General features: G+C 47.4%; 1 protein-coding gene and 1 long non-coding RNA gene across 4 annotated transcripts in view; one reads left to right on the forward strand and one right to left on the reverse strand.

Moving 5' to 3' along the window:
- Positions 1–230: 230 nt before the first annotated feature.
- Positions 231–3,533, reverse strand: LOC143820573 (uncharacterized). Its single transcript, XR_013225409.1, has 3 exons — positions 3,194–3,533; positions 2,861–2,994; positions 231–311 (listed from the first exon to the last, which is right to left on the reverse strand). It is a non-coding gene; the product is annotated as an uncharacterized LOC143820573 (long non-coding RNA).
- Positions 3,534–3,614: 81 nt separating this feature from the next.
- Positions 3,615–24,899, forward strand: part of PARD3 (par-3 family cell polarity regulator) — a 550,919-nt gene continuing 529,634 nt past the window's right edge. The window contains exon 1 of one of the 3 annotated variants that reach the window (XM_077303562.1): positions 3,615–3,987. In XM_077303562.1, the coding sequence (XP_077159677.1) occupies positions 3,868–3,987 (120 nt within the window). In that variant the 5' untranslated portion in view covers positions 3,615–3,867. The remainder of the gene's footprint in view (positions 3,988–24,899) is intronic. The other 2 variants (XM_077303560.1, XM_077303561.1) reach the window with 2 other exon arrangements.

Here is a 24,899-nt window from a genome sequence, read left to right on the forward strand (position 1 = left end):
AAGAAGTGCTACTGAGAAGCTGCCCAATTGCAAATAATTAATTCTGCAACATAACAAACGTTTTTGGATAGGCTGCAGAATTGTTGTTATGGCAATTAACAAATAAAAAGATATAAAAAATGTAGAGTTCACTGAAATTCTGTAAGATATCCTGACACAAGCCTCGGTTATTTCTGTTGACTTTATGTGGGTTTTCAAGCTACAGCTTCTGGAAGTTTCTCAAACAATATGCATGTTAAACAACAACAACAACAACAATGATTTATCCTTCTTTCCTGTGTTTGACCAATTTCCTAGTAACGGCAAATCACCTGAAAAATATAATAGGTATACGTTAATGGGCAACTTCATGTTGTTGTTTTTCCAGCCACCAATATGGTAAACAAGAGCTATAAAACAAGGGATGCATTCGCCAGCTTTTGCCATATCAACTGCAAATTGTTCACAACAATTTTGCTTTCGTAAGGCACTGCACATCCCCCTTTCCATCACAGTAAGGAAGTAATGGGCAATAAGAGCATGTGGGGAATGCTCTAACTTGGCAGCCAGACTCATATTTGCCAGGGGCCGAAACTGAAATGGATGTCTGTTGTCAGGCCGAATGGGGTTTTCGACTGGCTCGAACTACCAAGGCTATGCACATCGAATCAGGAATAAGTCCCGGAGAACTCGATGGGACTTCAGAGTACTCATGCAGAGGTTTGTACTTAACATTTGCTAAACCGCTGTGAAAAAAGTTGCGCGCTGATATGAAAACGTAACCAGCTCAGCCCTTGTGGCAAAGAGGGAGGGTGGCTCTGCCAAGAACAGCCAGCGGCTGGTTCACACAATCCTTCTGGCAAAAATCTGGATTTCTTTTGCCAGACGCAGAAGGGAAAGGGGACCTTCAATATATTTGGATTCTATTCAATATAAGGCAGTCACAGATGTGTACGGAACCCTAAGCATCCCGCTGCTCACCATATAGGGATTTCTTGTAAATGAGAAATCCACGGTGTTTCTTTGCCATCATATAGGGGTGCCAATCCCCAGGTGGGACCTGGGGACCCCCCCAGATTTACAGCTCATCTCCAGGTGACAGAGATCAATTCCCCTGGGGAAAATGGCCACTTTGGAGGGTGGGTCCATAAAATTATGCTCCAATGAGGTCCCTCCCTGCCCCAAATCCTGCCCATACCTGGCTCCACCCCCAACATCTCCAAGTATTTCCCAACCCTGAGCTGGCAACCTGTCGCTGTCCCACCCTAAACTTATGGAAACAAATCAGGTGACTTGCCATTAACACCACAGGTTCTCCACACACCATACCTTGTCCCCATCCTATTTATGTCCCCTTGTCCCTCCAAGCAGCTCAGGGCAGTGTATAGCTCCCCCCACCCTGTTCTCCTCCCAACAGCCCCATGAGGTAGGCTAGGGGAGTAGGCAGGAACTGACCAATGATCACACTTTAACCCCTTCCTTCCCCCTCTATACCCCTATCAGTGCTTTATTCTAATCTGGTCAGTTAGGTTTGATTCCCTGCTCATCCACATGCAGCCACCTAGGTGACCTTGAGCTCTTCAAAGCCCTGATAATGCTGTTGTGACTGAACAGTAATGTCAGGGCTCTCTCAGCCTCCCCTCCCTCACAGGGTGTCTGTTGTGGGGAGAGAAAAGGGAAGGCGACTGTAAGCCGCTTTGAGCTTCCTTCGGGCAGTGAAAAGTGGGGTATAAAAACCCACAATGGTTTCTGGTGAGGGTTGGTGACCCCTTGTCCTTGACGCTAACTTTTAGTGCATGCACAAGCTAAAGCAGGGGTAGTCAAACTGTGGCCCTCCAGATGTCCATGGACTACAATTCCCATGAGCCCCTGCCAGCATTTGGAGGACTGCAATTTGACTACCCCTGAGCTAAAGGGACAAGGATATCTTCACAGATACATCCTTCAAATTTGAGTTTTTAACAAGGGATTACCCATGATGTTCGAGGTTGGGAGACAGGGCATCCTAAAACCAGAGAACAGTCTGCAGGCATGCAGAACCCTTTCCCTTGCTGAAGCGCTACAGGTCCGGGCCTGCGCGGCTGCTGCAACCCCAGCCAAGGTGCTCACTCATCAGCTAAACTGGATCAGGGTGCCTCCTTATCGCTGGATTTTGCTGATTGGATCCACTGTTTCTAAGGCCCACAGCCTGGGCCCTTAAGGTCCCCTGGGATGCCTGTGCTTGCAAAGGGTTGGGACGGAGTTCTGTCACAATCTCTCCCAGCTCCTGCAAAACTGATGCATCACCTTTCCATAGCCACATCAGGACACTTCTGCAGGGAATCTGAAATCCGTTTCTGGTCGCACAGGAACCGGACAAAAAGCAAAGATTAAAAGGTGGAAAGGGAGGCTTGCAAAGGGAGAAGAGAATCAGAGCTGTCTGTAATAGTAAATATGTAGGTGCGAGGCTTAATTTGGACTAGCGTGCCTAGGATTTGGCTCTCAACTTTAAAAAAGGTCACCCCTTGACCCCAAATAATAAACCAACAAGCACCTTGTATTTCTGGGATTAGGGGTTGGGGTTTGCTCAGCATCTTCAGCTTCCTTCAAGCCCTGGTTTTCATTTGATTTATGGAATTATTACATTGTTAAAGTTTTGAAATCTGTAAATAAATAATTACCAAGGATAGCACATTTAGCAGCGGCCAATTGCCCAATCCCCAGTCCGCAGCATGCCCCAGTGTAGTCACAAGGACGAGTACACCGAACTGGCAAAACTTGCCATCTAAACTTGCCTCAAAGAAAACCATATCCCTGTTCCATCTAACACCTTAGCTTTTAGGGAAAGTCTCCCCCTGTGTTTCTGTGACACAATTTTGATGAGATTCTCATGAAGGCATACCGGAGAGCCAGTGCGGGGCAGAGGGTCAGACCAATATCCGAGAGACCTGGGTTTGAATCTCCATCCATGCCAAGGAAGCTCGCTGGGTCACCTCAGGCCTGTTACACCCTCTCAGCCTGTACTCCCTCGCAGGGCTATTGGGAGGATAAAATAGAGGAGAGCATGTTGTCAGCTTCTTCAGGTCTCCATTGGGGTGAAAAGGGGCATGAATTGGGCAATGCTCTCTAAATGGTTATCCTGACAGCACCCGGCTCAAGGGTGTCCCTTGGGCTTCATGGCTGAGCCAGGATTTGACCCCAAAATTGACAACTCCTAGGCCAGGCCTCAACTCACAAGTCCCATAGGTTCTCCAATAACTCCTAGGCCCATCCATTGCACTGCTTCTCGAAGTCTTGCGAGTTTGGGCTGCACGTGGGAAAGCGCAGCTCGGGGGCAGGCAGCATCCCGGGCCCAGCCTTCTTCTTCCTCTTCCACGGACTTTTGCGGGTTAGGGACGGGTCCGGCCAGGGCCAGCGGCCCAAGAGAAGCCGGGAAGGCAGGCAGGGCGGCCGAGAGAGGGAGGGAGGCTGGCTGGCGCCGCGGCTGCTGCTGCTGCTGCCCCCTTAACGGGGCGGGGAGGCCGAGAGGCAATGCCTGGCGCGGCCTCGGCGGGGAGACAGGCCGGCCCTTCCCCTGCCGCAGGAGGCGAGCAAGAGGCGAGAGCCGCCGCCTGGCTGCGCTCGGGAGGAGACGCCGAACAGGTGGCCAGAGAGGCAGCGGCGGCAGCGGCAGCAGCAGCAGCGGCGGGCGCGCCACGAAGGCAGGCAGGCAGGCAGCAAGCGAGGGAGCCGCCAGCCAGCCAGCCAGCCAGCCAAGCGCACGGTGCGCCCCCCGCCCCAGCATGCGAAGGGCCGCCGGAGCCTGCCCCCCCGGCCAGCCCCGCGGCGGGACTCGGTAGCCGCCTCCCGCCCCCCTGCGCTCCCTCCGTCCGTCCTGCGCGGGGCCGGCCGCTTCCCCAGGCGGGCAGGATGAAAGTGACCGTGTGCTTCGGGCGGACCCGGGTGGTCGTGCCCTGCGGGGAAGGGAACATGAAAGTTTCCAGCCTGGTGGAGCAAGCGGCGACCAGGTACCGGAAGGCCATCGCCAAGGTGAGCGGCGGAGGCGGAGGCGGCGGAGGGCAGGCGCCCAGGCACGGCGGCCGCGGGGAGGGCGGCGAGAGGAGGCGGCGAGAGAGGGCGCCCGGGATCAATATGGCGCTTCCTGGCAGGGGAGGGAGGTGGGTCGGACGGGCGGGCGGGCGCGGGGAAGCAGTCGTGGGGCAGGGGGTCTCCCTTGGCCGGGCCGTCGGGGCTGCGGCGCCCGCCTGGAGTTCTCTGCCCGTGGCCGGAAACTTTGCCCCGCTCGGGAGCGAACGTGGCTCCGGCCTTTTGTGGCCCCGGGGCGAGGCGGGCGAGGGGCGACCGCTCCGAGCTCGTCCCCGCCCGGGGCGCTGGGCGGCATTGTGTGCGCAGGAGGCTCTCGGAGCGCGGCCGGAGTTGCAATTGTTGCGCGGAGTTGGGGCTCCGGCATTGTTGGCCAAACGCTCGACAACGGGCGAGGGAGCGAGAGAGGGAGAGGGAGGGAAGCTGTTCCCGTCGCTTTCTCCTCAGCGGGCACGGCTCTCCTTCCCTCCCTCCCTCCCTCCCTCTCCCGCCCGCCTTCCCTGGGCCGGGCTGCGGTTCCAGCTGAGGCTCGAAATCCAGCCCCAGGCTTCCCCCTCCGTCCAGGCCCGAGCGGGAGGCGGGGAAGCGCCAAGGCGCCGAAACCAGGGGCCGAGGAGTTGGCGTGCGGGAAGGGAGCGCCCGGCTGTCTTGCGAGGGGCCTTCGGCGTCGTTGTCCCTTCCTCGGCTCTTTGTGGCGGCGGAATCCAGGAGTTGTTTGTTTTTGCCTTTAAAAACAAAAAAAAGCGGGTCGAGTTTAATTCCCCCCCCCTTCCCTTTAAAAATCTAAAATTGCGTTGCTTTTCGTATTGGGTAGGCCGCTTCTTGGAAAGTCACTAGGATCACCTCATTCCAGGGTTGTGGGATTGCAGGGCGTGCTTTCCCCATAACTGTGGGATTTAGGGGGCGGGGGGGGGGCAGGCTGATGCTCCAAGGCCGGGGTATTCAACCTGTGGATCCTCCAGATGTCCATGGACTACAATCCCCATGAGCCACTGCCAGCTAACGCTGGCAGGGGCTCATGGGAATTGTAGTCCATGGACATCTGGAGGACCACAGGTTGACTACCCCTGCTCCGAGGCACCGCAGTGGTTGCATTCCCCTTTGCGCAGCTGACTTTTCAAACCTCAGCAACTGGTGAACGGGGCTGCCGCTGGAGTGTGTGTGCACGTTCCTACACCTTCCTTCATCTCCCAGAGAATGCATTTTCTCCCTCAGGTTTTGCAAGGAGAAGCAAACTTTGTTGCTGATGATCTTTGGCAAACCTGGACATTGACCTAAAGATGTGAAAGGCTCCTCCTCTGAGGGAGGATGTGTGAATTAGCTGTAAAATTAATGTCTGAAAACACACTCCCCAAACCTTGATGTTCCTTAGCATCATCCAGTGGCTTGCTTCATTCCGGGGTTCTTATTGCAGTCAGGGGTTCTTATTGCAGTCAGGGATAGTCAAACTGCGGCCCTCCTGATGTCTGCGGACTACAATTCCCATGAGCCCCTGCCAGCATTCGCTGGCAGGGGCTCCTGGGAATTGTAGTCCACGGACATTGGGAGGGCCGCAGTTTGACTACCCCTGATAGAGAGTTTCCCTAATCCTGGTGCCTGGTTTTCCTGAGTTGACTCTGACCACTTCCTACTTTGGTTTCAAATGCTGCGTTCAAAAGACAAATGCAGTAGATACAGTGCTGATTTTGAAAAGGCTTTCTCCTGGGGAATAGGAAGTGACTTATTGGAACCAAAAATAGGGCCTTGGAAAGTAAGGACAGCGTGCTTTTCAGGAGTGTTTTTTCTTTCCAGCTCGATTCCCCCATCCAGCCAAACAAAGTGCAGGGAAACCCCTTGTTGTGGAAAAGAGAGACGGACCTCCAGTAAGGGTCGAATTCAAAGGGTTGTGAGTCGCAGCAGGGATGCTGGTACAGGGCAGGCTGGGGCAGAGAGGGGGAGTGACCCTTCATCTGTACGGGTCCATTTCAGTCCATTTCAGGCCGGGTGAACGAAGGTGTCCCCGTATTCCCATTCTAGTTTGTTTATGTTGATGTTTCGCCAGTTTCTCGCTGTGACTGAAGGCGGATTACAAAAGTGCAGAAAACAGTAAATGCAAAAGACAGCAGTGGAGAAAACAAGAAACAGCAAAAGACACACAATAAACAGTGCGGCGGATCACGTGGTGAAAAGTGCCACCAAGTTGTGGTTGACTTAGGACGAACCCCTCATTGGGTTTTCAAGGCAAGAGAGTTCCCAGGTGATTTGCTATTGCCCAGCTCTGTATTGCCACCCAACACTTCCTTTGTGGTCTCTCGCCCAAATGCTAACCAGGGCAGGCCATGCTTAGCTTCTGCAGCTTGAGAAGATCAGGGAAGCTTGGGCTACCCATGCCAGTCTAGGGTAACTGAACTGGAAAGCATTGCAACCCAATGAAGCTGTCTGAGGCATGGCACAGTCATTGCTGAGTCTCAGGAGCAGCATATTTCCTCATCTGTAACAGGCCCGAGACCTGTGGTTATCTTGCGTCTTATGGGCTTGCTTCTTAGCTGACTTGCCTGGCTGAGAAGGATGCCAGGCTGTGACTCCTGGGCATGTCGGTGGCCTAAGCCTTTGGCTTTCAGAAGCCGTGTCTGGTGACTTGTTCAGTGCTATAGACAAGACCACACCTCTCTAGGTCACAGTGCTTGATGCTTTTGTCATCCAGACTTAGTTACTGGGATGGCTCCTCTGCTGTTCTAGAATCATAGAGTTGGAAGGGACCTCCTTGGTCATCTAGTCCAACCCCCTCACTGTGCAGGACATGCCCCCCCCCGTATTCTTTTATGGAACTTTGGGGCTGGGAAATGTACATCCCTTTCTGACTTCATTGCTCTCCTGTGGATTGAGGAGCCTCCTTCCACCTACTAGGTGGAATCCATTCAAAGAAATAAAGACTCCCATGTCTTGTTGGCCATTACTCCTCCAAAGAGCTGTCTGCCAGTGCCTGTACTTTGAGACTGTTAGGTTGGCTAAGGCTTTTGACACTGGTAGTCCACCCAGGATATGAAAGGCAAGGCAGTTCCTGGAGATCATGCCATGAAAACTGAATTTTGGAATGTTTTCAAATAGCCCTTTGGGACAGAGCAGCAAGTGTTATACCAGTGTGCTTCTTAGAATATTTGGATTTGGCTTGAGTGGATGGGGTAGTTCAGGATGGGTCTAGGTGAATAAAATAATTTTTATTTAATGGAAGGCTGCAGAACCATCTCCGGGGCTCTGTGAAGGGGTACACCTCTCTCAGATGTCTTGTCACCACTTTTTTGTTCCACTCTTGCCCTAATGAACTCAGAATTACATGCATGAATCCTCACCACAGCCTTAGCTAGTGAGAGAGGTTAGGTACAGAGGGACACCTAGGCCAGACATTTTGGTTTAGGGCCCAGTGGAGATTTGAACCCATACCTTGGTAGCTCAGAACTCTTTAGTGTTCGCTCTCAGATAAATTTTCACCTGGAGATCTTCCCATTATTGTATCGGTGGGCCATGATACTGTTCCAGCAATCTTGTAGGCTAAACCAGGAGTAGTCAACCTGTGATCCTCCAGATGTCCATGGACTACAATTCCCATGAGCCCCTTCCAGCATAGTCCATGGGCATTGTAGTCCAGATGTCGATGGGTTTGGGGTTACAAGAACTGTAGCGATTGCCTCTCTTTCTTTTCGCTGTCATTCCTTCCTTCTCCATCAAACCATAGTTTGAACTGTAGCCTGAAGGCTGCATATAATGAGAAAAAAGAGTGGCGGATACATTTTGCAACATGTTTTGCAGGCGATACTACTTTCCATTGGAAAGTACAGGCAGCAGACTATGAATATCGGATGCTTTATGACCCTTGCCCTGTTTTTCTAGTGGAGATAAGCTGGGAATGAAATGAGAGAAATTACTCATATACCTTGATTTCGAAATAAGAGGAGCAAATAGTTGGTGGTGTATTGAAACATTTGAAATAGTGATAGTATATATCAGGGGTAGTCAACCTGTGTTCCTCCAGATGTTCATGGGAATTGTAATCTGGAGGACCACAGGTTGACTACCCCTGGTGTATATGTTATGCTGGGCATGTTTTGTGTAATCTTCAGTGTTTGAGCGAACACTGTCTTAATTTTTATGCCCCTATGAAGGAAACTGGGCATCGGATGGAAGCAGCTTAAAATATGGTCATGCATCAGGATTATCCTATCCTCTAAGAGGCAAATGTGTTGGGCTTCTGTCATCCTTTTGGATGGTGATTTGTAGAAGTAATTGGGAATTATTATTATATTATTATACTTCTAAATAAAAGAGCTCTGGTCTTACTTTCTTGTTCACCTGGAACTTCCTTCTTGAATAACGTCATTGTACTATCTCTCTCTGAGTTCCAAAATTCCAAATCCCTTCTTAAAATCCACACTTTCGCCCTTAGGTAACATCCCTAGGCCAAAACATAACCTTTATATTAAAGAGTCGTATGTTAAACACAGCCCTTGTTAGCTGTTCCTGTTTACCTTTTTCCAGATCTCTGCATCAGAAATCTAGATTTATAATCTTGTGTGTTTGTTTGTGTGAGAAGCAGATCATTTTTTGCTTCTTTACTGTACACTGATGATGCCAAAGAAATAAAAACATCTTTGGAATTTCTGGAAAACTGTGTGAAACCTCTAAGTCAGTGTTTTTTCAACCTGAGGGTTCAGATGAACAGGTGAGCTGGGGAGCCTCACCCACTGGGTCAAGCTCCTAGTGGGCCTGCTGCATTTATTGCATCTTTTTGGGAAGGCTGGCTGCTAGTGCACAGGTATAGAGAGCTTGGGCTCCACCCTTTCCTTCTCAGTTTCTAAGTCCCTGGAAAGGAACTGCAGGGTGGTGAGGGGAGGTCACCCAGGTGTGGGGAGGGTCCCTCCATAGCTTTGACTCTTGGGGTGGCCCTCGGGGGAGCCTCTCTCTGGGGTCTCTTGGCCTTGACTCTGGTGAGGCTTTAACTCTGGCACATTTCTTCTTGTCACATTATGGCACATGCTTGCAGCTTAGAGAGCTGCTGCGTTGGGTGATGCTGGTGGTGGGAAGTGCGGTCAAATAGCAGTTGTAGTTATCAGGTTAAGCCTGGGATTCTTCTACTTTTTGAGTTCTTTTCTTGGACATGCTCAGAATTACAGTAAGATGTCAGACGCAAGCTTTGCAAAGTGGAAAAAGCAAAACTGAACCTTTGGGTGCCTTGCAAGGGAACTGTATCCAAAAATTGAGCCAAGAATAATGCAGATGACTTCTTTTGTTGTTGTTGGAATGGAACCATTATACTGAGAAAATGAAAAGCTTATTGCGTGGCTAGAGACACAATGTGGTGTTAAGAAAACATGTACAATGAAATGCATCTTGTTTGCTTTGTCTTCCTGTTGTCGCATAGTAGAGGGATTGACTTATGGCTCCCCTTTGCTCATGAAGTGTCATTTTTAATTGTGGATCCAATTCCTCACCCAATGGAAGTTTTCCAGACTTCCTGCAGTGCAGGATACACTGTGAAGTTTCATATGTGCAAACAGGAATATTGGTAGATTCAAATGGGTAGCCGTGTTGGTCTGAAGAAAGTCAGAGTCCAGTAGCACCTTTAAGACCCACGAAGATTTATTCAAGGGGTGAGCTTTCGAGTGCTCACACCTTGAATAAATCTTAGTTGGTCTTAAAGGTGCTACTGGACTCTGATTTTGTTAGTACTGGTAGAAAAGTTTCTGTTCTTCTCTTCAGTGCACTTGGAATCCTTCCCTATGGAAATTAAGAAAGTTAACTTGGAAGCCTGTGATTTTAGAAACTGGGGTATTTAAATGCGAACAAACATTTTGGATTGCAGTTGCATATACTGGGACAAATATGTGTGATTTATGTCAGTCTGTCTTGGCTCATCACGACAAACTCTGATTTGGTTAAGTTGCAATCTGGGCAACAAGTTGCGGTAGTTCTGCAAGGGATAACAGCAAACGAACCGGTTTGTGTGTACAAACATCTATGCAAGGGAGCCAGCATGGAGCAGCGGGTAGTGCTAGATTGGGATCGGTTTGACTTCAGACATCATTGCAAAATCACAGTTAATGCAAACTGCGGTTAATAAACCAGCTATAAGCCCTGGTTGAAATTCAGGTCAGGTGTCAACGTTGGTCAGGCTGTCCGCCCATATCATGTTAACATTGATCTCTTTTCCTCTTCCTCCTCTTCTTCCTCCTCTTCTTCCTCCTCTTCTTCCTCCTCTTCTTCCTCTTCTTCCTCTTCTTCCTCTTCCTCCTCTTCTTCCTCTTCTTCCTCTTCCTCCTCTTTTTCTTCTTCTTCTTCTTTTCCCTCTCCCTCTCCCTCTCCCTCTCCCTCTCCCTCTCCCTCTCCCTCTCCCTCTCCCTCTCCCTCTCCCTCTCCCTCTCCCTCTCCCTCTCCCTCTCCCTCTCCTTCTCCTTCTCCTTCTTTTGCAGTGTTCAGTTCTTGCTGGCTTCCTTTGCAGCTGAACATTTCAGATGTGACCCTGTCTGTGGACATGGTCTGCTTCCTATCCTAGGAATCCTGTGATAGCTAGTGATGTTACAATAGGGGTGGGGTGTTGCTGGCTGTTGATGCTGCGTTTGAACATTTTCCATTTTCCTGACATTTTTCAAAACACGTTCCGCGGTTGTCGTCTTCTGACTACTTGCGTCCATTTGCTCATTGGCCTACTTGGTACTGCAAGTAATTTTCTGCCAAAAAGGAGCACTCATAAACCACAGGTGAACTAGGGTTAAATAAAGCACATGGGCAGAGCTGTGTTCTGAGGCTGGTAATGGGGTATTTGCAAGGAGCAGTCACAGCATTCCTCTTCTCAAATGGACAGTTCTGGCATTCAGTTGGGTCTTCAGGAAGCGGTAATTTCACTGACCATTGAACTTAATGAGAAGTAGAGATTCCATGCTGTTCTCCTTTCGCAGAGCTCTTTGTTCTGTCACTTTGAAGGAGGGGGCAGCATGGCATGGTGGTTAAGAGTGGCAGCTTCTAATCTGGTGAGCTGGGTTTGAGTCTGCGCTCCTCCTCCTCCTCCACATGCAGTGAGCTGGGTGACCTTGGGCTCCTCCCAGGCCTGATAATGACTGAGCAGTCCTGTCAGAATCTCTCTCCGCCTCCCCTCCCTCACAGGGTCCCTGTTGTGGGGGAAGGAAGATAAGGTGATTGTAAGCCCCTTTAAGACTCCTTCAGGCACTGAAAAGTGGGGGTATAAAACCCAAGTCTTTTAACCTGATCTTGTCAGAGCTTGAAAGCTGTGGAGAAGTCGTCCATGGTTAGTACTTAGACGGGAAAACTGGGCTTCCCAGGTATACTGCTGAAGAGTGGCAGCCTCTAAGCTGGAGAATCAGGTTTGATTCCGCACTCCTCCACATGCCGCCAGCTGGGTGACCTTGGGCCAGTCACAGTTCTCTCAGAGCTCTCTCAGCATGAGGCGTCTGTTGTGGGGAGAGGAAGGCAAGGCAATTGTAAGCCACTTTGGGACTCCTTTGGGTAATAAAAAGCAGGGTCCAAAACCCCAGCTCTCTCTCACTTTGAAAACACCAGGTTCCATGAGTCCTTTATGGCTTGTCAACACGCAGTTCTTCTTCTTCTTCAAGGCATTTTAAAATGCTCTGAAAGGAGATTATTATACTCCAACCATTCTCTGAAAACACGTGATAATTTGCCCTAACATTTGGTAACGATTTCCCCAAAGTGGCCCACGTTGAGCTGTCATGCTTGCTTACCCCTGAAAACGTACTTGACTTGACAGTCTTGTGTGCAGAAGCTCTTTGCTGAAATACTTGGGGTAAAGTTTCTTTTTCATTAGACGCCACTTGACTCCATAGGTGATGCTTTTGGAACAATAAAGCCAGTATATCAACAACTAGTGTCACAATTGAATTTATGCCTATCAGTTCCACTTTCTGCTGGGCTGTCTTTGAATTTTTTTTTTAGTGCATCTTCTGGTTTATGAGAAATGATTTTTCCCTCCCTCAGAATGCGATCAACTTCAGGGGGCTGCAGCCTGCATATATTTGGATGCCGAGAAACCTGCATGGTGAAGAAGGCAGTTCTTGAATACACAGTGTGGTTGTCCAAGGCACTGATCTCTCTATTCTCATAGTTGGCTTTGTTCCAGTTGAAAGTGTGCTATGGAACATGTCTTGTGTTGTGTATACATGGCAGAGAAGGATTGGTGGGCAAGCTGAGTTTCTGAGAACCGTGCCCCTTGCATTGACCCGGGGGTAGAGTCTGGACACCCGCTTGTGCCTCACACACACACACACACACAGGTCTTCGGCCGTGGCAGTGAGGCGTGGCCAGCTGACACCTCCAGCCTGGTTCCGGGGCACCTCGAAGCCTGACAAATATTTCAAGGGCTGCTCCCTGAGCAAAGGGTGGTAAAAGGCTGGGATAAGGTGTTGCTTTTGTAGTAAGGGTTAAAATGAACCCGGGCAAGTGGAATCTCCCTTTGTTTTCTGTCTTGACAGCCGCTCAAAGGGGAGTACCTTGTTAAGTCACCTCAGAGTTCCTTTTGCTTGTGAAAGCAGAGGCTCCCCCTCACCCCCCCCATTGTATAAGGTTTTTTTGTGTGTTGGCACGTTTGTCCCTGCTTTTCTATATCCTTCGCAGCATAAAGCATGTGAATTCCAGCTTTGTTGATTCAGCACAAGGTTCTGTTTCTTGTGTAACTGGTTTTTGGTTCTGTGGGAAACAAGCTGCTCTGGAGTCATACCTGCTTGAACAGTAGGAGCAACTTTCTACAGCCCGGAGTGTTTTGGCTCCTGGAACTTCTTGCCAGGAACGCTGCAGCTCAGTATGGGAGCACTCGTCGACGTATCAAATCATCACATTTCTAAATCAAATAGAACAATGTGGTTCTGAACATTTAGCCGTTCATTTATTTCTTGGGGATAGGGGTTTTTTCCTGGCAGGAAAGGTTGACTCTTTTCCAGGCCGGATATCCCCAGCCACGGGTTTGGGAAGCTCTGAAGGGGGTCCACGGGAGTTCTGGTGTGGTATTGGGGGGAGGGCAGGAGTAGTCAAACTGGGGCCTCCAGATGTCCATGGACTACAATTCCCATGAGCCCCTGCCACTGGCAGGGCTCATGGGAATTGTAGTCCATGGACATCTGGAGGGCTGCAGTTTGACTACCCCTGGTCTAGGCTGTCTTTCTCATTCATTCATTCATTCATTCATTCATTCATTCATTCATTCATTCATTCATTCATTCATTCATTCATTCATTCATTCATTCATTCATTCATTCATTCTATTTATATACTGCCCTCCCTGGAGGCTCAGGGCGGTTTCTTCTGAGCTCCTGCTCTTCTTTCTGACCTACGCGAATCAGAAGCCCTATAGTCATCGTAAAGGTGGGGGCAGGGAGCAAAAGGAGGGCCAAGGTGACCAGATTGTCCCACTTTTGGAGGGACATCTGGGGGCACCTGGCAAATTGTACTTACGTTGCAAGTAAAAAATACATATTACAATACTATTTTTGCATTCTATGTGTTTCTATGAAAAAAAATTGTTGCTCCATATAGACCAAATGTTTAATCAAGAACCCCCCTGGTCAATGGTGTCCTGCTTTACCAATGTTAAAATCTGGTCACCTTAGCCAAGGGTGTGGGTAGTGGTGTCTCTTCTGGAGGTGTGGAAGAAGAAGAAGAGTTGGTTCTTATTTGTCACTGTTCCTACCTGAAGAAGTCTCAAAGCAGTTTACAATCCCCCTCACTTTCTTCTCCCCCACCTCAAGGAGGGAAGGCTGAGAGAGCCCTGATATTACTGAAGAAGAAGAAGAAGAGTTGGTTCTTGAATACCGCTTTTTTCTACCTGAAGGAGTCTCAAAGTGGCTTACAGTCGCCTTCCCTTTCCTCTCCCCACAACAGACACCCTGTGAGGTAGGTGAGGCTGAGAGAGCCCTGATATTCCTGCTTGGTCAGAACAGCTCTATCAGTGTCGTGGCAAGCCCAAAGTCATCCAGCTGGCTGCATGTGGGTGAGTGCAGAATCGAACCTGGCATGCCAGATTAGAAGTCCGCACTCCTAACCACGCAAGGGCTGTGATGAGGCGGAGACCTGCTTCCCCACACCTGGATTTGTTGTTGTTGAATACACCATTGCGTAACCTCTGGTGCAATGACAGGTTAAAGATTTGCGGTGGCGCTTGGATTTGTGGTTTGGCTCTTGCCACTCTGTGTTAAAAAGGGTTCTGGCAACGATCCTCGGTTCTTAAGCCTAATTCACACATGCAGGAGAATGAGCAGGAACGAGGTAGGGGAACGGATTGTACCGCTTCAGACTGCAAGAAGAGCAGACGTGAAAAACCCTGTGCATATAACAAGCATGGAGAGAGTAGCCGTGCAAGATCATGGTCTTCTTGGGATTTGCTTTCTTTTTTTTAACATGAAGAAGCATCCAAAGCTGGAATATACAACTCCATACTTTCATAGTCCCACTGGATACCACATTGGACAGACATCGCTTGGAGTCCGGTGCACAGTTCTGGAGGCCTCACTTCAAAAAGGACGTGGACAAAATTGAGAGAGGGTTCAGAAGAGAGTGACGAGGATGATCTGGGGCTTGGGGACTAGACTCTATGAGGAAAGGCTGAGGAACCTGGGAAGATTCAGCCTGGGGAAGATCGCTGTCTTTAAGTATTTGAAAGGTTGTCACTTAGAGGAGGGCACGGAAAGGATCCTGTTGGCAACAGAGGACAAGACCCGCAGTAATGGGTTTAAACTACATGTAGAACTGTACCGGCTGGATACCAGGATAGTTTTTTTTACAGTCAGAGTAGTTCAACAGCGGAACCAGCTGCCTCAGGAGGTGGTGAACTCCTCCTCACTGGCAGTCTTCAAGCAGTGGCTGGACAGATATCTATCCTGGATGTTTTAGGCCAGGGGTAGTCAAACTGCGGCCCTCCAGATGTCCATGGACTACAATTCCCAGGAGCCCCTGCCAGCATTCGCTGGCAGGGGCTCCTGGGAATTGTAGTCCATGGACATCTGGAGGGCCGCAGTTTGACTACCCCTGCTTTAGGCTGATCCTGCATTGACTAGATGGCCCTCCCAGCTCCTGTGATTCTATCTTCCTGTCACCTCATGCTTTCTGTATGCGTGAACCAGTCTTAGGTTGTTAATGTGGCTTCATGACTACTGACCAGGCGCCACTGGGTGAGAGTTGCATCAATTCTCTGAGCAGTTCTAACTTGTTAAACATTTATTGCAGCCTGTTTTGCTATGTGTTTGATGGGGGGGGATGAAAATCCACCTCATACTCACAGAAATAGTTTCAAAGGCAGCCTCTTGACCCAATTCAATCAATAACAGGGTTTTGGGGGGGGTCCTGCAAGGGGTAGAAAAAAAATAATATAGGGCTAGTAACTAAGGTGGAGGTTAGGAGCAGTGGCCTCTCATTTGGAGTGCTGGGTTTGATTCCCCCTTTTTTCAACATGCAACCAGCTTGGTGACCTTGGGCAAGTCACAGTTCTCTCAGAGCTCTCTCAGCCCCACCGTCCTCACAGGGCGTCTGTTGTTGGGAGAGGAAAGGTTCCCGGTCCACTGTGACTTATCCTCTGATTGCATTCAGAGGTTCTGCTGACCTGCAATAAAAAAATAACACTCAATACACCAGGATCATCTCTGTTTGCTTCTGGCCAAAGAGCTGTTTTGAGGATCATGGGAGATTTGGTGATTTTGTGGTTCTGAGTTTTCCTGGCGGGTTTTAAGGGTAGTTAATTTTAATGATTTTACATTAAATGATATTGTTTTGTGTTGTGAGCTGTCTCGGGCAGGTCTCTGAAGAGGCAGCAAGCGTAACGTGGTGGTTAAGAGCAGCGGTCTCTGATCTGGAGAATCGGATTTGATTTCCCACTCCTCCACAGAAAGCTTGTCCACTGAGTGACCTTGGGCCAGTCACAGTTCTCTCAGAGCTCCCTCAGCCCCACCACCTCATAAGGTTCCTGTTGTGGAAAGAGGAAGAGAAGGCGATGGAAAGCCACTTTGAGACTCCTCAAGAGAGGGAAAAGCAGGGTATAAAATCCAGCTCTTCTTCATAATGTAAATGTGTTCATTTAATCCAGGAGCTGAACTGAGGCTTCGGGTCAGTTTTGTCCTCTGGTTTGAAAGCTACAGAGTAACATTGTCAAGTCACTCCGTCTCAGTCTGGTCTACCTTATTAGGTTGTGAGGTTGATAAAGACGAGGGAAAGAAAGCCAGTATAAGCCTCCCTGAGCTTCATGGGAGAAGGTGAGATAAAAATAGGCAAATCTTTCCTGCTTGTGAGGGCAGGCAGGCAAGCTCATGGCAAGATCAACAAAGATAAACTCTTTAACATCCACACGGTGTCTTTTCTAGATCGCCTTGATGTTATTTGGCCAGACATTTGAGCAGTTCTAGGTTTGTTGTCAGTAGATCCAATTGTTGAGTGGATAATGTGTTCCAGATGTGTTCCACAAGAAACGGACTTTGAACTAGTCCTTTGTCTTTTCGTTGCCTAATATTCCAAATCGCCTGTTGTTTGCCTCCGAGGAAATATTTTCTTTCAAATGTTGGGCGAGAGTTTTAGAATAAAATACCGAATCTCCAGAGGGAAGTGGTTTGGTTTTGCTCATGTAAGTATCAAAAGCAGATTATTATTGGTAGAGGATTTTTGTTTGTGCGCGAAACATCGCAGCTGTGTGCGTTTGTCGTAGACATTTGCAGGTACCCAAAGGTTTGTCTAAGAAGGGGGATGTAAACAGCCCTGACACATTTGTGGAATTACAGACAAAAACACCCGTTTCTGAAAGGGGACAAGAGTACCTTAGAGCAGGGGTAGTCAAACTGCGGCCCTCCAGATGTCCATGGACTACAATTCCCAGGAGCCCCTGCCAGCATTCGCTGGCAGGGGCTCCTGGGAATTGTAGTCCATGGACATCTGGAGGGCCGCAGTTTGACTACCCCTGCCTTAGAGTATAAACTTCTCCCCAGCGTTGTTAGCAGAGCATCATAATTATAGCTATAACCTTGTCTGAGAGCCAGAGAGATTTTCCCTGGTAAAGCTCCACTTGTTTTCTTGCCACCCACTGCTCAGGCTTTTCGTCTGTATGGATTTTAGCATGGTGTTGTCTGTCTGAGGCCCCAGTTCTGAAATCGGGAGACCTGCAAGCACACAACACAGTCCAAGTTGAAGGCTGGAATGACTGATTCTGTACTGCAGACAAATCCGTAAAGGTCCGTACCGTGTGAGTTTGAGGATGAAGAAGCCATCTAGCTCCTCAGCTATCTCAGGTGACCTCGTGTCAGTTTGTTTCTTTCTAGCCTGCCTCGTAGGGTTGTTGTGAGTTCAGCGTGGGTGGATGTGGATGGAACTACGTAGACCAGCCTGAACTGCTTGGGATAAAGATTCACTCCCTTGCTCTCTTTTACCTTGTCCTACTTCCAAGGAGTGCAGAACAGTGATTTATGTTATTCTCTCCCCTGTTCAATTCCCAAATCCAACTCTATGGGTTAAATAGGTCAATTGAGAGGACAGACCCAAGGTCACTCTGTGGATTGTATGTCTGAGCAGAGATTTGGGAGCTGAGAGGTGTGATGAATGGCAGTGAAAGGTTGCTAAAGGGGGTACATATTTGGGGCCTATATCTGAGAACATGCACTTTCTTCCTTGCTTTGTTTTCTCTCTGGAAGGCCAAAGAATGCACATTGAACAGCAAGTCCTTAAACTTAACAAGGGGTAGTGAAGAAGAAAAGAAAGAAACTTTCAGGGTGATATTTCAGGACAGCAGGCTAAGCAAGACTTGTGGGGGGGGGAGGAAGATAAGAACCGATGACATTTGTGAAAGGAAAAATTGTAGGAAAAGCAGAAGGTCACACCAGCTTGAGTAAAGCTAATTGACAAGTAACGGTTCTTCTAACAATGAAAAGAGTAATATTGTATTTGCTACACTGCATGTACCTGTAATTGAATTCCCCTACTCCTGAAGTGGGGGAAGATTGTACACAAGAGTAATCCTGTTTTCTTTCCAACTGTGTCACAGAGATAACTTGTAACTCCTCTAAAAATGTGTACAGTAGACAAATTTCTTATATTGTGTATCAAATTACTGTGAGATACTGTGATCATGGAACATGTTTGCAAAATGCTTCCCTATAGGCACAACAGTTCCTGGAAGCTGGAGTGGAAATTTCTTACCACAATAACTGTCTAGCCTACTGTGAAGAGGTGATATGATTTTCCACCCTATTGTGTCGAGGTCAATGGATAAAATAGAATCTCCTGGATTTGCACACTGTACCATCTTGGTGCAATAACATACTTTTGCCCCCCCCCCCCCCCCCCCCCCCAAATAAGCAGATGGAAACTAACTGGTGTTCTTACCACTTAGCTCATTCTTGGACTCTGAGAATCAGACAAACCCAACTTCCCAGACTAAGGTTATTGATATTTTGTATTCATGCAATCTCAGTTTAATCCATTGTTTTTCCCTGCCTCACAAGATGATGCTGGTTATGGGGGAGAAGAAGGCAGTTGTAAGCTGCTTTGAGACTCGTTAGGGTAGAGAAAAGCGGGGTATAACAAACAGCTTTTCTTCCCAAAGCAGGGCCTCTGGTAGTGATAATAATGGTTGGGGAAGTTCATATGGGAGTAGCCATCCTGAGTCACTGAACAGAGAAGTGGTTTTCAGTTTTATATCTGTGGGTTTTCTGGCACTAGCCTTCCTTGCATGGGATACACATTCCCTTTTCTCCACACTGTTCTCCACACCTGTGGAGTTTTTATAACACCTGCCTTCATTAAGCTTTTTGTTTGAAATGTTATGTAAGAAGCATTTTCACCTTTTTTAACCTTTTGCGGCATTTACTTTTTTTGAAGGTTTTGTTTCCGTTGTTGGAATATGTATGGTGCATGTGGAATTATTTATTGGATTAACACGGTTAAACATTCTAGCAGTTTTTGGCTTTGATTTGATGATTCGTCTTGCTGTATTCTTAATTCAGTTGCTTATGGAGTGTGGAAAGTAAATATGTCTCCATAGACGGCCAGATTCTGTTCTTTAAAATTAGTGGTTTTGTTACTATCCATAGTGCCTTGTATTCAGATGCAATATGCTTCCATTGCCGGGTAGATATTTCGGTTTGCTCTTACAGATGAGCAAATGTGCTGTGACGCAGATGAATTAATAACGAGGACACAAGTCCTCAAAAAGGGGCCTTTTAAAGTCTGTGGGCACCTTTGGGATTCTATGGAAGATTTGTGGGCACAATCACAAAAATCGGCCATGGTGGGTGAGACCCAAAATATCAGGAATCAAGCATACAAGTTTAGTAGTAAGGTAAAGGTAAAGGTAAAGGTATCCCCTGTGCAAGCACCAGGTCATGTCTGACCCTTGGGGTGACGCCCTCTAGCGTTTTTCATGGCAGACTCAATACGGGGTGGTTTGCCAGTGCCTTCCCCAGTCATTACCATTTACCCCCCAGCAAGCTGGGTACTCATTTTACCGACCTCGGAAGGATGGAAGGCTGAGTCAACCTTGAGCCGGCTGCTGGGATCGAACTCCCAACCTCATGGGCAGACAGTTTCAGACAGCATGTTGCTGCCTTACCACTCTGCACCACAAGAGGCTCATACTATACAGTTTAGTAGTAGCACAATAAAATCAAAATCCAGTAGCACCTTTAAGACAACAAAGATTTATTCAGGGCGTGAGCTTTCGAGTGCAGGCACTCTTCCTCAGATCATGGTGGTCAGTTCATAGTCTGAGGAAGAGTGCTTGCACTCGAAAGCTCACACCTTGATTTTACTGTGTTCCTTCAGACCAACAAGGCTACTAATTTAAGTCTAATAGTAACTCATCATCATCAACATTCCAGTCAGAGGCTGAGTTTAACAGCATGCCTTCCCAAGGTAGACTCAACCTAGCCAATGAGAAGTCCTGCTGTGGAAAAGATGCATCTAGCCCTGACCACTTTTTTAAAGCATTTAACAGGCACCAGAGAAGGTGTCAGAAAGCCGTATTGGAGACCCTTGCCCTAAGAAATGCTGTGCTCAGCTAGTTACGGTATTCTGTTAAAATCTTGAGCAAGCCAGCTAAAGAGATAGTGACCTTTTCACTGTGATGATATGTGATGCAATGCGCTCCGTTTTTTTCTCACATCTGAAGTGTTTGGCTGAGCAATACTGACACTGATCTATATAAAATCTAGTCATGAGCTCAGCATTCTGAAAGGCTTGTCCGCCCTTTATAGTGCGTATAAGCATCTTGTATTCTCAGTGCTTCCCCAGTTCTACTTTAATGCCCGTACACATGCACATACTTTGAGCGCTTTACCTCTTTCGTTGCTTTTGGCATTTTCCAGGCCTTTCCCCCCGGCCACCTGCATTCTCAGCATTGCATTCTGGTTGAATCTGAGCTCCTAAAAACCATCCATGGACTTCTGGAGGAGTTCTGCAAGACTTTAAAAATGGTGTGTTCTGTTATAGTGAAACATTTTTTGCTCCATTTTATTCCCGCCTCCCCATACTTTTAAAAAACTGTTCTTTTTGACTGTTGTTAACACCTGGTACCGTAACTCGAAGGATATTTTTTTAGGGTTTTATTGCTGCCTTTGCCGAATGCCCCTGACTTTTTAGGCCATGAGAATGATTTTGCTTATGATTTCCTAGACCGCTTGTCACTTTCTCTGATTTATTTATTTTTAATGCAGAATTTCTCCTGCTTCACTCTACTGGATAAACGACCTGCATTGCCGGTACCTTTCTCTTGCAGGATTTTTTCTGATACTCCTTTTTCGTAGATACATTCTTGAAATTTATCTCCCTGAATTAGTTTTCATGTTCCTTTTTTGTTATAACTGGACCGTTTTTACTACTCGATGTATGCAGGGACATGATTTTAAGTAATTAATAATTAATATTCTGCTGTATGGCTTGCAGGCTGTAATAAGGATTGAATGACCGGCTAGTACTCCCTGGTAATTGAACCTAAATTTAGCACCCCCCTTTTCTCCTCACTGCCTTTTCTTTATATATTGCTCTCCCAAGATACCTTAACACATGCTCACCATTCATCTGTCTTCCTCTGAGTTTATTCTAAGGCCTGTCTGAATTGCTAGCGGTTCCACTGCCCCCTCCCACGCATAGTATTTCCTCTAAATATGAATGTGTTCATTTCTTACAGTGTTTTTTTAGCCGCTCTATGAAGTTTATTTATTTATTTATTTATTTATTTATTTATTTATTTATTTATTTATTTATTTATTTATTTATTTATTTATATTTATTTATTATTAGGCTTATTACTCGTCACTCCCAAACCGGCTTGTGGCGGATTACAGCTTGTCCGTATAAAAACCCAATAACCCCATTAAAACCCAATAAAACAATTTGTACATTACAATAAAATCAGATTCCTACAAACCATGGCGGTCTTCATCCCCTTACCCCAACATCTATATAGAGGAAAGGGAAGAGGGGGCATAGATGGTCATGCTAGTGCTCTCCCTCTTAGCACCGGGGGGGGGGAGCAGATCTTCCCCACCACGCCGACCTCAACCATAGACTGGGCGGAAGAGCTCCATCTTGCAGGCCCCGTGGAACTCTTGAGAGCTCCCGCAGGGCCTGTAGCTCCTAGTTAAACAATTTGTAACGTTTCCGGAAATATTGAAACACTTCCTTTGCTCTCCAGCCTAAACCTTTTCTTACTGGGACAACAATGTAAAATGCCCCAGTTATAACTTCGTCTATGCAATGGTATTATTATTTGACCTATTTATTGAATAGAAAAGTATAAATTCTCACTCTGCTTTGGAAGCAGTAACCTTGGGCCAGTCACACGCTGTCGGTCTAATTTAGTAAACAGGGTGGTTGTGAGATAAACGAGAAAGGGGATAGTAATAATCTACTTTGCGTCCCCATCGGGGAGAAAGGTGGGATACGAATGAAGCAAAAAAGAAAAATGGCAAATATAGCCATGTGACATCATTGTTCGTGGGGATTGGGAGGCAGGCAAACAGTGAGGAAGGTGTCGCAACACAGTCCTTGCAAGAGAGCTGTGAATTGTTGTCCCCTCTGCTATCTTTGCACCTGTGTCTTAATCTTCGCTATCTGCAAGTTAGGGAAACAAATAAAACTTGACAGTCGAAAACAGGTTTGATAGTAAACAAATGAAAGAGCATTATTTGGATGCCAGCCCTCTCACACAGTCGCAAGAGGTAGGGAGTAACCAGCATCTTTAGACGCCATGTTAAACTTCATCATTGTTCAAGGGGGAAGCCATGTTGGTCTGAAGCGGCAGAACAAATCTGAAGTCCAGAGGCACCTTTAAGGCCAACAAGATTTCATTCATGGTATGACCTTTCATGTGCATGCACACTTCCTCAGAAAGAAAGAGTAAGGCAGGTTCCAACAATGTGTATGACTAATCATTCGTAAGCATTCTTTCCTGGTTTCGGCCAGGTCTGTTGGCCATTCATTGATCTATTCACTTACCTCTCTCATGGAGGCTTAGGGAACAGGTTTCAGATTCCTGATATGGTTGGCGTCTTCCATGTTTATGAGCATACGCTCTTCTTGGATTTGTCACAGTTCTGAAAGTCGTAGTTCCTGGAGAGCTCCTAAAAACCATCCATGGACTTCTTCTGGAGGAGTTCTGCAAGACTTTAAAAATGATGCTGTTTTTAAATTAAGCATCAGGGGTCTGACACACATTGATTTAAAGTTATATTTATTAACTGTCCCATCTCGTGAGACTGGGAAGTTGACAATAGGGATAAAACATATACAATAAAGTATGCTATTCAAACATATTCAACCATTGCCCGTTTTCCTATCATGGGAGAGGAAGAAGGGGTTCATAAAGATGGTTGAGATTGGTCGATGAGTTTTGGTAGGGAGGCCAGTAGATCAGATGGTTTTAGGTCTCATTCACAGGCCGGTCGGAATAGATCTGTTTTACGGGCTCTGCGGAATCAATTGTTGTTTCAGACCAGCTTGCAGACTTGTGGCACACTTCCCAATGCTTGTGGCAGCATCACTGTGGAATAGATGTGTTTATAAATTTCACATTGGGATCACTCTGTGATGGAAGTCGTAAAGGCAGATGGCATACAGGTGAATGGTTATGCAAAAGGTAAACGCAGCAGGTGGTTTTTTCGATTAGGGTGTACATCCCTTCATCTGTGCTAATGAGGGCTTTGCGTAGCAGCTTGATGAGGGGCATCCAGAGCTCCGGCCAAATTGTATTCTGTCTTCGGTAGAGAGTCATTGGAGTCTTGCCCTGAATTTAGAATGCAATTAACTTCTGATGCTCGTAAAAATTACTGTTCACCTCTGGTTGCGCATCAAGCAATTTATATCTGGTAGAGAGCAGAGGGACTCATAATGGCTCTAATCTGCCTGCACTGAGGTGTGTGGTTTGGTGCATCTTAATCACAGACACCCTCCCTCCACCCCCCACCCCCCACCCCCCATGCTTCAGTCTTCTGTTTAGTCTTGGTTGAAGGGACCAGGTAGGCATGAAGCCGTGGAAAAGGTAGGAGAATTTAGAAAACTGGGAAACCCTGGAAGCAATCTCCTTTTTTTTTCTTTTGGAATGAGCAAAGTGCAAGTTTTGGATATATTTGCAATATTGAGGCATTTATACTTTGTACTAACTGAAACATTTTGGAAATTTCAATCTTATGATACCTAAGTTACAAATGATTCCTTTATTCCAGTGGTTCTCAACCTGGGGGTCGGGACCCCTTTGGGGGTCGAATGACCCTTTCACAGGGGTTGCAGCAGGACAAGCATCTTGGCCAGAGTGGAGGGGCGCCATCCACACAACAGCCTTGTGGGGTAGATCGAGATAGAACGTTTGTCTGTCTGGAGCAGCGGAAAAGAGCGAGATCAGCATGGTGGGACAAAAGGCAGAGCTGAACTGAGAAACCCCGAAAAAAAAAAACACTTTATTATATACAATAATGAACAATGGATCTTCATGCCATTGGCCAGCTTCCTTTTAATTTCTGTGAAAGAACACTTGCATAATTTTATGGTCGGGGGTCACCACAACATGAGGAGCTGTATTAAAGGGTCGTGGCATTAGGAAGGTTGAGAATCACTGCTTTCTTCTGTTGTTGTTGTTGTTGTTGTTATGTGCGAAGTCGTGTCCGACCCATCGCGACCCCATGGACAATGATCCTCCAGGCCTTCCTGTCCTCTACCATTCCCCGGAGTCCATTTAAGTTTGCACCTACTGCTTCAGTAACTCCATCCATCCACCTCATTCTCTGTCGTCCCCTTCTTCTTTTGCCCTCGATCTCTCCCAGCATTAGGCTCTTCTCCAGGGAGTCCTTCCTTCTCATGAGGTGGCCAAAGTATTTGAGTTTCATCTTCAGGATCTGGCCTTCTAAAGAGCAGTCAGGGCTGATCTCCTCTAGGACTGACCGGTTTGTTCGCCTTGCAGTCCAAGGGACTCGCAAGAGTCTTCTCCAGCACCAGAGTTCAAAAGCCTCAATTCTTTGACGCTCGGCCTTCCTTATGGTCCAACTTTCGCAGCCATACATTGCTACTGGGAAGACCATAGCCTTGACTAAACGCACTTTTGTTGGCAGGGTGATGTCTCTGCTTTTTAGGATGCTGTCTAGATTTGCCATAGCTTTCCTCCCCAGGAGCAAGCGTCTTTTAATTTCTTTGCTGCAGTCCCCATCTGCAGTGATCTTGGAGCCCAGGAAAATAAAATCTGTCACTATCTCCATTTCTTCCCCTTCTATTTGCCAGGAATTGAGAGGGCCGAATGCCATGATCTTTGTTTTCTTGATGTTGAGTTTCAAGCCAACTTTGGCACTCTCCTCCTTCACCCGCATCAACAGGCTCTTTAGTTCCTCTTCACTTTCTGCCATTAG

The sequence above is a fragment of the Paroedura picta genome, chromosome 11 (assembly GCF_049243985.1).
Source record: "Paroedura picta isolate Pp20150507F chromosome 11, Ppicta_v3.0, whole genome shotgun sequence".
NCBI classification, from domain to species: domain Eukaryota; kingdom Metazoa; phylum Chordata; class Lepidosauria; order Squamata; family Gekkonidae; genus Paroedura; species Paroedura picta.